Source organism: Hippocampus comes, unplaced genomic scaffold, assembly GCF_001891065.2.
Source record: "Hippocampus comes isolate QL1 unplaced genomic scaffold, H_comes_QL1_v1.1 scaffold2, whole genome shotgun sequence".
NCBI classification, from domain to species: Eukaryota; Metazoa; Chordata; class Actinopteri; order Syngnathiformes; family Syngnathidae; genus Hippocampus; species Hippocampus comes.
The window spans coordinates 834829-847479 of NW_017805139.1; the positions used below are offsets into that span (position 1 = coordinate 834829).

Genomic DNA, 12651 nt, shown 5'->3' on the forward strand with positions numbered 1-12651 from the left:
GAAAAATATACATTCGCAATGAAGGGCAGAAAGGAAAGCCAAATCGTGTGACTTTTTGGAGATTAAACTTAGCACCGTTGAAGTGTAGAACATGGATTTGGTCCACTTGGAATCAATATGCACTGTCTTTGAAACAGCCATCCATTCATTTTCTAATCCGCTTATTCTTATGATTCTCGTGATTTTGTGGAGGTTTGAAAACACACCTTGTAATTTTTCACTCATCGTCCATCCATTCGTTTTCTGACCCGCTCATCCTCACACGGGTCGCGGGGCGTGCTGGAGCCCACCCCAGCTGTCTTCGAGCAGTAGGCGGGGGACACCCGGTACCGGTTGCCAGCCAATCGTGAGGCACACAGAAACAAAACAACCATCTGCGCTCACACTCACACCAAGGGACAATTTCAAGTGTTCCATTAACCTACTATGCATGTTTTTGGAATGTGGGAAGAAACCGGAGTACCGCAAAAAAACCCACGCAGGCACAGGGAGAACATGCAAACTCCACACAGGAAGGCTGGAGCCAGAATCGAAACTGCACCGATGCACTGTGAGTCCGATGTGTTAATCAGTCGGCCACCATGCCGCTCGTCTTTGAAACATTACCATGTAAAGTGATGTGTTCGAGCTCCTTCCACAGCACGTGTACGATTCAGTGTTTGTGATTGCAAAGATGGTCAACTAGTCCAATATTGCTCTGCAGCATACACCAAGCAAAACTCAGGAAGGAAGTCAAAAATGATTTGTTTTTTTTTCATTTGCATTTTAATTAAATTCACAAAGAGTCACTTTTTTTCTATTTCCTCTTTGTTCACATAATTAGATCAAACACTCTGCTGACGCGCTTCATGTCTGCCACTCATGTGATTCTAATTTCAGCGCCATGCAGAAATCTCCCGTAGTATTTCAAATAAATACGCCCCAATCAAATTACAGTCAATTCCAGGGTCTCAAATAATAAAGATCACAGGCACTAGTTTTGTAGAACGCGCACGTGCGCTCGGGCATCAAAACTGACACATCTTGATTTTCGTGCAAGTGACGCCTCCTTTAGTGTGTTTGGGAATTTGGCAGACCAAGCTGCACCATGCTGAGCCTTCTGGCGGACAGAGGGCATTTTCTTTGACACATGAAAATTTGGTAGCTGAAAGTAGGCTAAACATTAGACCGGCTCCAAGCACGTCAAAGTCATACAAAGGAATGTACCGTATTTTTGATCGATTTGATCGAGGCGCAGGCAGACAGATTCTGAGCTCTCCAGACATGTGCTGTGGCTGTCATCGTGTATCATTCATAAAAATGACAAAGCAGATGCTCTTGCCATCTCAAACATAGTGAAGAAATGCTGAGAAGAGGCTCAATGTTGCACTCACTCCTCCCTAAAAGGAATCATTAGCATAATAAGTTCAGAATGGATTTCAGCAAAGAATTAATTACAAGTAATAGTGTTTGAGAGTGTGTGACAGAATGACTTATTCAGGTGTTTGAATGCCAATGGATTCATAATAACTTCTTGCATCTAAAGAAATTTTATTGTCATGATTAAAGCATGTGAGTTTGATTGAGCAGATTGTAGTAGATCAGGGGTGCCCATTACGTCGATCGCGATCGACCAGTAGATCGCGGACTGGTCCCAAGTCGATCGCGAGGGGTGTAGAGGAGAAAAAAAAAACAATCATTTGTGTGTCTTTGTGCATTTTTTATGTTAATGTACACTGCACCCAAATCATCCTATCAGTCCCATTTTCACAAAAAGTATTGAAAAAAAAATAAAACAAAATAAAGCAGGTAAATCTTTAACCTACGGTGGCGCGTGACCTGCGTCACTGGAAGTTGTTTGCGCTTAGCAGTCTGCAATTGCAGCTTGTGATCAGAGCTGTTGAACAATATCTTTTATCGTTATCATTATTCTCATTCAGAGTTTGTTTCGTGTACAATTCAACGAGGGCACGGGCAAAGAATAGGAATTAGATGGCCGACGGAAGCACTTTAAAATGGTACGTGTGAGCTACAATAGTTAACAGGCTGCTAAAGTGCGTCGCATGCCTCTGTGTCCGGCTGTTGCTCATCATGGTGTGCATGTGTATGTGCGTGCGCAGTAACGGGTCGATCGCGGGAGTTTGGTTCATCGAAAAGTCGATCTTTGGTCCAAAAGCTTTGGGCAACCCCTGTAGGAGATGGAAAAAAAAAAGTGTTTACATTATGTGAGGATGTGAATGGACAAGTTGATGCCAAGCACTCTATTTTTGTACAAGGCGCATGCGCAAATGCTGGCGTGTTCTGATTTTCATGCAGGTCCAAGGCTCGCTCCACCGGTTTACCACGTTGGCAGACCACTCTGCGCCACACTGGCTGTACCGGCGCAACCTTTGACATGCACCTGCCATGGCTAACAATTTGGTGGTTTGTGTAACCTTATGACTGCTGGGACCAGGTCGAAATGTTTGGCGCAATCTGGTGAATTTGATCAGTGCACAGGCAGACAGGCAGAAAAGCATCAAGGTTTTTTTTTTTTTTTTTTTTTTTTTTTTGGTGTGTTTTCTATTGGGTAGTGATACAAAAGCTAGTTTTGATTTCTTGACAAAAGGGGAGATGCAAAACAATTGTTGACCTTCACATTTCATGATGACAAGCTGTAGTGTGACCAGATGTGACATGAGTTTAATGCGTGCCAAAAATACAGCGGAGGCATGCCTGTGGTGGACATCCAACACCACAGTTGAGCCCATTGCAATTGTGAAATATTTACTGTTGTTTTCCCTGTGGGAGGGGCTGACAACCATTGTGCCAGGTTTGTCTCTTCTTTTGACCACTGAAAAACTGTTTTATAATGTCTGCTTTTTTCACCAACTGCATTCTCTTGTTTTTTGGAGTTGCTTCACAAAACTGTGCCGCACATCCAGCCGATGATGCACAGCTGGCAGAGAAAGGGTGTTCTTGTCACTTGGAAAGTCTTGTTTTTTTGTTTTTTTTTTCGTTAATGAAATAACATCAGTTTTGTGGCTCTCCCTCCTTCCTCAAACCTCCCTCCTTCCTCTTCCGCTTTCCATTTTATGCTCCTTTAGATTTCTGAACAAAAGCCATCTGGTCATGGTGTATTAATGCCCGTCAAAGGCCTCAATCAGCTTGCTTTGCCACAGGCCAGAGTCAAAACGGAGGCTAAAGTTTAATGTTTAGTGAGGATGTGGGTTGACGGCTATATATCAGTATCCTTGTGTTTTCTTTTGGACCCCCTCATTCACAAATATCTTACAAATTTGGCTGGAGAACGGATGTGAGCAGAATACGCATTAAAAGGCCATGTTAAGGCCACAGGCTGTGCCAACAGGCTCACTCATTGTGCCCTTAGGACAAAGACTTGATATGTTTGCCTGCAAAAGCACAAACCTTTCACAAAATTTAAAAAAAAAAAAAAAATGACACTGGACTTCCTACAACATTGGTCACGGCTGTTTGTTAACACAGTAGAGTTGTACAGACGTGTCCGGCAATTAAAAGAAAAATACACAAATACATTTCTATTTTATGAATTCCTGCATTTACATTTCCAAAACATTTTCCCCTCTTTTGTTAAATGTCACAAGTCTTTTTATGTGTATCGAAAATAAACAGGAAAACAGATTGATGACAAATGTAGTTCTCGCTACCAGTACCAAATATTCTTTGGTAAAACGACATCATTATTTTTGTCACATGAATACATTTCTTCATGAGACTACCCCGATGTGATTCTGAGGAACAGATTTCGACCAGCTGTCTCCCAGTGAGGTAACAAAACCTTGAAAAATAACCCTACACTCATCACAACTTTCATTATATTACAACGTTTGGCTCATTGGATGGTGGAAAATGAACCTAATGAGGACAAGTAGTGTTGAAAATGGATGCAAGGATAAAGGAGGAAAAAAAATATAAAGATTGATTGCACAAACCTTTTGCAAGCTTTTCTTCACATGAAAAGAACTGCTTCAAAATGGCATCGCGAAGGAGGATGTTTGATTCTAGCAGGGATGGACACTACTTGTCCTCATTAGGTTAATTTTCCACCATCCAATGAGCCAAACGTTGTAATATAATGAAAGTTGTGATGAGATGTAAGGGGCCACAGTTTTTCATCAGTACTACTGGGGGGGCCACATAGGACCACGTACTTCCGAATCAGCTGTATGACAAATTTTCTTTTAGACTACTGAAAGTGACTCAAAAAACTGCTTATGGGTGAACTTTACTTGAGTGTCACATAAACATGTTGTTTGTATGCACGATTGCACGTTTGGCAGTGTTTTGACAGGTTGTATTCTACCTCTTGCCCAAAGTCATTTAGTATGTATATTGTCCTACTCCAAAAGAAAACATTTAAAATAGGTATGTTGCTTGCAAGGTGAGGGAGAATAATTCGTGAAGGATCCAGTGATTGAAAATATAAAATATATTCTGTCTTTTTTTCTTTTTTTTTAGGTTGAAGCTGCTCGACAGATTACACAAGATTGAGGTCTTTCACTACTTTGAGTCATGCTGCTGACATGCAGAAAGTAATTCAGTGTCTGTTTGACGGTAATCGGTGAAACATATTCTCTATGTCTTGAGGTTTTTTTTTTGTTTTTTTTTATTGGAATTTAAGGCTAAAGTTTGTCAATGTCAGCTTGTTACAGGACGACAAAAGTAAATAGATATCTTTTTACACCCTGTTTTGGATGCTATCTTTCAACTGTTCTTTTTTTGTCTGTCATAATAAATACAATTGTATATTGTATGGCATACACCCCAAGATATTAACACCTTAACATTTCAATGAACAAATGTAGTTGCGGAATTAATTATAGAAGCAGACTGTATTTGGTTATGTTTCCTGGCTTCACTTTGGGCAAGCACATTATCATATATATCTGGCATTATTCTGAATGAATGATCCACCTGGAATATATATATTTTGTTTTCTCTGACTGATATATGTATCTATCCACTTTCCAAATCCTGTTCCATGTTGCAGGAGACCGGATCTGATCCCAGACGACTTAAGGTAAAGGCATATCCAGCGGCTTAGGATGTGGCCATTGAGTCGAAATCGGGCCATTCATGTGAGCCATCCACCCCAAACGGTGATAGATTTATAACTAACATATTTTACGATGTTCAACTTGTCACTTTAGATCTATTTCAACTAATTGCATGAATGTTTGGGGTCAAGCGAGGTTGAGCAAAAAAAAAAAAAAAAAAGTGAAACCAACACTCAGCAATCAGAAGTTGCTGGTTATTGTGCAGGCCTGTTGATTTGTTGCTCTAAGTACTGCTACTATAATTTTTTTTATAGTATGCAGCTTATGTTGTTGACAGTCTAAAATGACCATGACATTCATCGTTGTAAACCTCTGACCGCAGTTAGAAAGAAAAGATTTTAGCTGGAAGAAATTAGTTCATCATCTGTGCAGGTGGTTTATATCACTGCATTGCGACAAGTGAGTCATTTTGATACTGAGAGTCATATTGAGTAAATCAAATACATTTTTGTACCAATGTAGAAAATAACTGCACCTTACTTTAAGTCTATCCATTTATTTTCTATGGCAGTTGTCATCATTCGGGTCACTCCAGCTGGCTTTGAGCGAGAGGTGGAGTATGCCCTCAACTGGTCGCCAGTCAGTCACTGACCAAATTTACTCTTCACTTCACACTTTGTGTCTTTAATTAATTTCTTAACATTTAAAGAAAATAATAATAATTAAAATTGGGAGGACGTATGAGTATGTGTAAAAAAATAAATTATAATAAGCTGGGGATGGAACATACAAATTCATAACAGGATGGCTCGAGCAGAAGTATTTTTAAAAAAAAAAATCAGATGTGCATGTCATTTCAGATGATTAAATTCTGAATCTTCTCTAGCACATCAGGTTTTCATAATAGTGATAATAATAATAATAATAATAATAATAATAATCATAATAATCATAATATAGTACTTAGTAATAAAGGGTTAGTTTTTTTCTGAAATGTCATTGGAAGGTTTTATAGAAACATATCTGAAAAACCTGATGTGCTAGTCAAAACATTTTTTAAAAATCAGCATCAAACATTTTTTAAGGAAGCATAAAACAATCTCTGGATAACATTTTCTGTTGACCAGGGTTTTTTTTTAATTTTTATTATTATTTCTCCTAGCCAATCTGGGGCACATTAAATAATATTTTTTTAAGGAATGTCACTAATAACAATGCTTCACATTCATTAATTACTAACAAAAGACATGTGCCCTGCCTAATTTTTCCAAATTATTATTGGTCACAGCATACACGCACACGTACTTCAACTAATGTAAGCCTCTCTTAAAATATTGCCTTGACAAAGACAACACTGGTCAGTTTTGCTGTCCCCAGAGAGGTATGAAAATAATGTTGTAGTGCATGTGGTTTGCTCCGCATCATAGTGAGAGCTGTTTCGAATATTTCTGAACCATTATAGCAGTGCAGTGCTACATAACATAAAAACACATAATTTGCAATACCTAATTGTTCTTTAAAAAAAAGAGAGCGAGAGTGTTGAGCACGAATGTGCGCCTACTAATCGCATGCATCTGACAGGGGACCACAAATGTATGTATAGTACCGAAATAAATCCCTTGAATGCAAATCAAACGAATCAAGTCATTAAATCCTCGTGGTTCCGACGTATGTGAGGCTCCGTGTCGAGAGGCCGGTGGCCCTTAATGAAGCATGAAATCGTGTTCCTCCCGCCATCACTCACGGGATGTGTTTTTGTCTCGCCACTCAATGGATGTCACGTGTCACGCCCTTTTGACAACAGCCCCCCTTTTCGGCCCGCAATAGTTTCCCCACTAATAAGGGTCCCAGCGCGTCGTTGTCACCGGCACTCGGCATAAAACTCAGCGGCGGGAGGTCATCCTCATCGAGTCCCTTCTCTTCTCCTCCTCATCCTCAGACCTAAGGGGGGTGTTTGCTCAACGACAGTGTTCCTGGAAAAGTTCTCAATGGTTCTATAACCAAAGCCAGCTGCTGTAGGCCCATGCTTGGATGTGTGCGTGCGTGTGAGTTATAGGGGAGGGGGTATGAGCGTGTGCACGCACTTGTGTGCGCGTGTATGTGCAGTTTCCCTTTTCAAAGAGAGAGGGAGAGAGTGAGAGAGAGAGAGAGAGAGTTTTTCACCTTTTTTTAAAGGCATGAGCGCCGAGACCTGCAGCCCATACAGCGACATGACCTCCATGGATGCATTTTATAGTCCTTCTGCAGTACAAACTCGGGACCAGCAAACGGAGCACTTCAGGACGTTCCCATCCCCTGACACCAAATACAGCCCCGCTGCTTTCGTGCAAGCCCATAAAGGTCACGCGTACGGAGACAAACCGCGGAGTCCGTTCCAGCAGGAGGGCCGCTCATTGGACGCCGTCTCAGCAGCCGATCACGCTACTTTCAGCAAATTCCACCTCTTTACGTACAGGACCTCCTGTAAAACACCTCCAGAGGAAGGTGAGCGGCATCGGGAGGGCGGGCACGACGCAGCGATCCTTCCCTGCTATGGTGAGTGGGCCCCGGCTTCATATCTCCGCACAGCGCGCTCTCTTGAAATAACGAAATGGGGTTGGCGGAGGATGCTGCAATGCGTCTCAGTGAATTCAAGAAATGTTGCTTTGACATGCATCATGAATCTCCCCAAACTTTTCTGAGCGTGATCCAGAGAGGCGCGTCATCTTTTTTTTTTTTTTTTTTACCCCCAAAGATCACGTTGCCTTCATCGAATTTAGCGTTCGTGAAATACGATCATCGCCATCACAATCAAGAATTATATCGAACAGGGAATCGCACAATTGATTTCTCGCGTTTTCGGGTATTTTCGTATTTTCGTGGTGTTACTTTGCTCCATGTTGGCCCCACTTTCGTTTAATTGCACCGAAATGGGACACGGATGAGGGGGGGAATAAAACTTTGACCCTCGTTTGAGGATGAACAGCGAGGACCAACTGCAGAGAGACGAATCGTGTTACCGGGAAGGAAAACACCAAATATAAACGTGACAACGTGACATGAAAAATGGGGGAGAAATCCGTCATAATATAATTGGATAAGATGGTTTAAAATTGATGCTCGTTTTAAAAAGGGCCACAGCCAAAGAGATTCTAGGGAAGGAAGCGCAAAAAAAATTTTTATTCACCCCGTTGTATATTTCTTTAAATGTAATTAAATTGCACAGATCGAAGACGTGCAGGTACAATGTGATCGTGCCTTTTACTCGTTCCGATGGATGGATACTCCCTTCACGCCTTTTCTTCTTTTTCTTTTGTGTAAAGTTAAATATGAGACCAAAATAGACATCAGTTGACAAAACTGATCAATATATGGGCGTTTAGAAAAAAAAATCACAATATTAAAATCATAACAATCAATAGCAGTTTTTATCATTCTTAATTTATGACGGCAAAAATATTAATAATTTGTCTTTGTAAAACTGTTAAAGGCTATATATTAATTCACGTAACCAGTGCTCCATCAATTGAGGCCTTTTCATTGTGAAAGGCATCTTGATTATATTATTTTATTATTCTAAAATTGTGCAGTCTCAAGGTAACTTTTAATGTCCGGTTGAAATAACTAATATGTTTTACTATATTGAATTAATACAGCATTATTATTATACTAGACATAAACAAAGTGTCAGCCTTTAGTGAATAATGTTATTGCACACATTTATAATAGTGTATAACATTTCAATTACAGTTTCAAATGTTAGATTATCATTACCATCGATTCCAGTCAACCTCTTCCATATGTTATTTTATTTGAATGATTCAGAAATGTATTCATCGGACCTCATTAGGCATTAACAAACCCTGGCGAAATTGTTTAACTTATAAAGACCACATGTATGTCACAAAAAAAAACGGTCAAATTTACAATAGGAAAACCCATAAAAACAATACGTTATTCAAGATGGTTCCTCTGCAAAATGTCCACTTCCCCCCTAGTTTATTAGTCTTTAGAATTAGCTTTCAAGGAAGGAAAAAAAATTCAGCTGCCCTCAAACATGTTTATCTGAAATGCCCACCTAAGTACTGTTTTTCCAGCGCCCCTTTATACCTGTAGTTACCAGCATCACATTGACTGAGGCAAACCGATCAGGCAAAAACTCAATCCACGTAGAGTTATAGTCACACTCTGTATGTTTTTTGTTAGCATATGCACAGCAAAAAAAAAAAAAAAAAAAGCTCAAAGTCATGATTCCCTGTAAGCCGCCGTCTTTGTGATCCTCAAGAGACGGCACGTTTCTTCGTTTGATGTGTCCGTGTCTACTCTCAGCGTGACCTTTAGCTTCCTGTCTCATCCGTTAGGGGTCGCGGGCTGCTTCCCCCGCGCGCACACACACGCGCCAGAGAAAATCCGTTTGAGGCCCCGTAATGTCATCGCGTCGATCTTTGCAACACTTGGGCTCCAGTTTGACATCAACATTTAACTGCACCCATATTTTCTTGAGGATTGTCAACTATATGTGAAAATAACGAGTGATCACCGTCACAATAGCAATGCTCTTTGAAATATTAGACAGAAGACTTGATCCTGATATTACTTCATTTTATTAAATACAGCCAAGTTATATTTTGAAATTATGCGTACTGAAAAAAAAACAAACAGTTCCATCGAAGCAAAAAAATATTTCAATTTACTCTTCAAGGCAGAGCATGTTACTTGATAACTTGACAGAGTTAAATTTGTTGTTTTCTAGTTTTTCGAACCGAACCTATTTCATTACTTTGACTGTTCGAGCCCATCTGCGCTGATGTAAAAAGCTTTCCATGTACTGAGGTATACTCGGCTCTTTGAAGATAAAGTGCATCAAGTTTCTCTTAGGACCTGATTTTTCACCTCTGTGGCCCTCCGCCATCTTTAAGCTGCTGCGACCGTCCATTTTGCTGTCCTGCAACGGCCTTCCAAGCTGTTTGGATGGAGCAGGCGGTAATGGGAACCAGCCACATGGCCCAGACAACTGAGCCACACTTTAGTATGTCCGTGACATGAGTGGAGGTGACAAGGACTCAGGATCGTTTTACCATTTGGTTCCAAGCATTGGCAGGCCAATTTGCATTAGCGCCCGATTTGCATGGCCCGGTGAGAGCAGCAGGGCAAGGAGCAGTCCAGAACTTTCTCTGCTCACTTTACTGTCACTTCCCAGCTGAACAGCACATGTATTAAAACAAAAAAAACCAAAAAACTTTCAGCCTCTGTAATTATTATATCCAGTGGAAATGTCTCTAATATGTTTTGATTTTTACCTAAAGAGTCAAGTATAGGATACGAGGTTGTTTGAGGTCTTCCTAGTGGAATTCCTCCCACAATAAAAATTGAAGTGCAGTAATAGACTATGAGTGAAGAATTACTTGGTGTGTTTTCAGGCCTCCACAAAATCAATAATTGAATTGAGTATTTTTAACAACTTCAGGAAGTGAGATGGAAATTGAAGTAGCTCAGACATGTGCTAAGAGTGAGTGTCCGCAGAATTTTGTTCGAAACACATTATAATTTGTTTGCCCCCCCCCACCCCCCAGAAATACTAGCCTAGAAGAGAAGTGAAGAACTATTGATAAATAACCTTTCCCACGCAATGGTGAAAAAGTCTTTTATAGGCCAAGTGCAAAAGGATAAATTAAAACACTGTAAGCAGTAAAGTACTGGAAAACAATTCGTCCAATATTATAAAATAAAATTCGCTAATAAAATACAGTACAAAGAAGCCATGGTTTAAAACGATCCAAAACATCCCTAAATTTAAAAAAAAAATCTGAATTTAATGTTGCCAAGGTTGTGGAGTGTGTTGCTGCAAGCTGTGCCATTTTCTGAAGTGAATCACAGTAGATGGGTTGTGTGTACATGCAGAGCCAGCAAAGGGTGTGGTGACATGAATGTGCATTTAACACTAGCTCATTGGAAATTGTCTGCTTGGAAAAAAAGCATACAGGAGTGTGTAACTTTTCACCTCATTTCTCAGGCAATTCTCATAGGAACACAGTAAATTCGGTCATTAATCTGCACAGTAAAACACCCACCTGCAATAATGACAGTAAAAATACCGCTACATCGACAGAAAAATGGGATACTGAAAGTGAAATTTTGAATGAATATCAAAGAAGATTGCTGAACAATTTCAAAGCAAGTATCTTTAGGACATAAAGATTTTTTTTCTTTTTTTTTTTGTTACTCTCGTAACCTCCACTCTCGGGTGGAATGTTCTCGCTCCAATCAAACCACAAAAAACACAAGATGAAGGGTGTTCATCTTTACTTGAGCAGGCAAGAGAACCATTTGGAAGAGAGACAAGGGTGAGGGTGGGTGTGCGGAGAAAGAAAAGTGTTTGAGATGTGATTTATCAGTCTTGGACTTCATGGATTCTTTTCACAGTCTATAAACATTACACAGCCTGCTGAGATAGATCATCTGTGCTCAGTCAGCAGAGTTGCATTTCAAAGTGAACGTCTCTCGCATTGGGGCGAGGGTGGGGAGGAGGTGGATGAGCATTGTGCTGATGTTTGCTGATCGTCGGTCTGCGAGACACTGTGACTATTTCCGGATTTCAAGACGGCTACAAATTTGCACCTTTTATGAAGCGGAGTGTACGCGGCATTATCCCAATGTGTACTGCATCACACGACATAGACTTGTGCTACACCTATTGTGCTAGTTGTGCTTTGACAAAGATCAGTGACAGTGTAAAGATATATTTTGGGTAGAACAGTGGTCCAAATAAAGAGTCAGAGAGACTGGAGTCAGGCCTGTTGGTTAGTCATGCATAGTGAAGCGGAGTGTGCGCGGCATTATCCCAATGTATATTGCATCACACGACATAGACTTGTGCGACACCTATTGTGCTAGCTGTGCTTTGACAAAATCAGTGACAGTGTAAAGATATATTTTGGGTACAACAGTGGTCCAAATAAAGAGTCAGAGAGACTGGAGTCAGGCCTGTTGGTTAGTCATGCATACGACGTCGAGCCAGCTTGATGCTTTGCGTGTGCGTATCAGCATGTCCTCCTGCTTCAACCTCTCACAGCAAACCAACAGAAGCTCCATGTTCCCTTACAGCATTTCATCTCAAACTGTAGAACAAACCCCACAAAAGAGGAACAAATGCATTCTTCCTCACAGATTTACTCTCCTGGAGGTCGGTCAACTTGTGTTTGTAGTTCCAATGCTGGTGTCATTTCGTTTTGAGTTTCAGTGCGATTGGCCATCAGCCACAATGATGCAAGGGTTGATACATGCTTTTGCTGTTCGGTAGATTTGGTGAGTCCCAGTCATTTATGTTTCGATGTGCACAGCACGGAACTAAGCTACAGTATTTCCTCGGCTGGGGGCTCTGCTGTCCCACTCAGCAGGGAAAAGGACGAGGAGAGTAGGCAGGAACCTCGCCCAACAGTGTCATTTAAACACACACTGAAAATACTGCTGGGCACAGCTTCATTTGCACCCAATGAAAAAAAAAAGGTTTCATAATGCTTGTAGACCAGTGGTGTCCAAAGTACGGGCCGGGGGCCATTTGCATCACGCTATCCATTTGTCAGTTGGGATCTGCCATGCGAATACAACACGTCCTGCCTCTTCACAAACGACTGCTTGCTAGCAACATGCCACTAACACTGGTGTCTACTGTGTT

The 12651-nt window shown here is 40.8% G+C and overlaps 1 protein-coding gene across 1 annotated transcript in view; it reads left to right on the forward strand.

Annotated features, from left to right (window-relative positions):
• The first annotated feature begins 6860 nt into the window (after window positions 1–6860).
• The window catches only part of LOC109514467 (homeobox protein aristaless-like 4), a 28552-nt gene continuing 22761 nt past the window's right edge, over window positions 6861–12651 (forward strand). Inside the window, exon 1 of the mRNA XM_019867598.1 lies at window positions 6861–7532. Coding sequence (XP_019723157.1) covers window positions 7175–7532 — 358 coding nt within the window. The 5' untranslated portion in view covers window positions 6861–7174. The remainder of the gene's footprint in view (window positions 7533–12651) is intronic.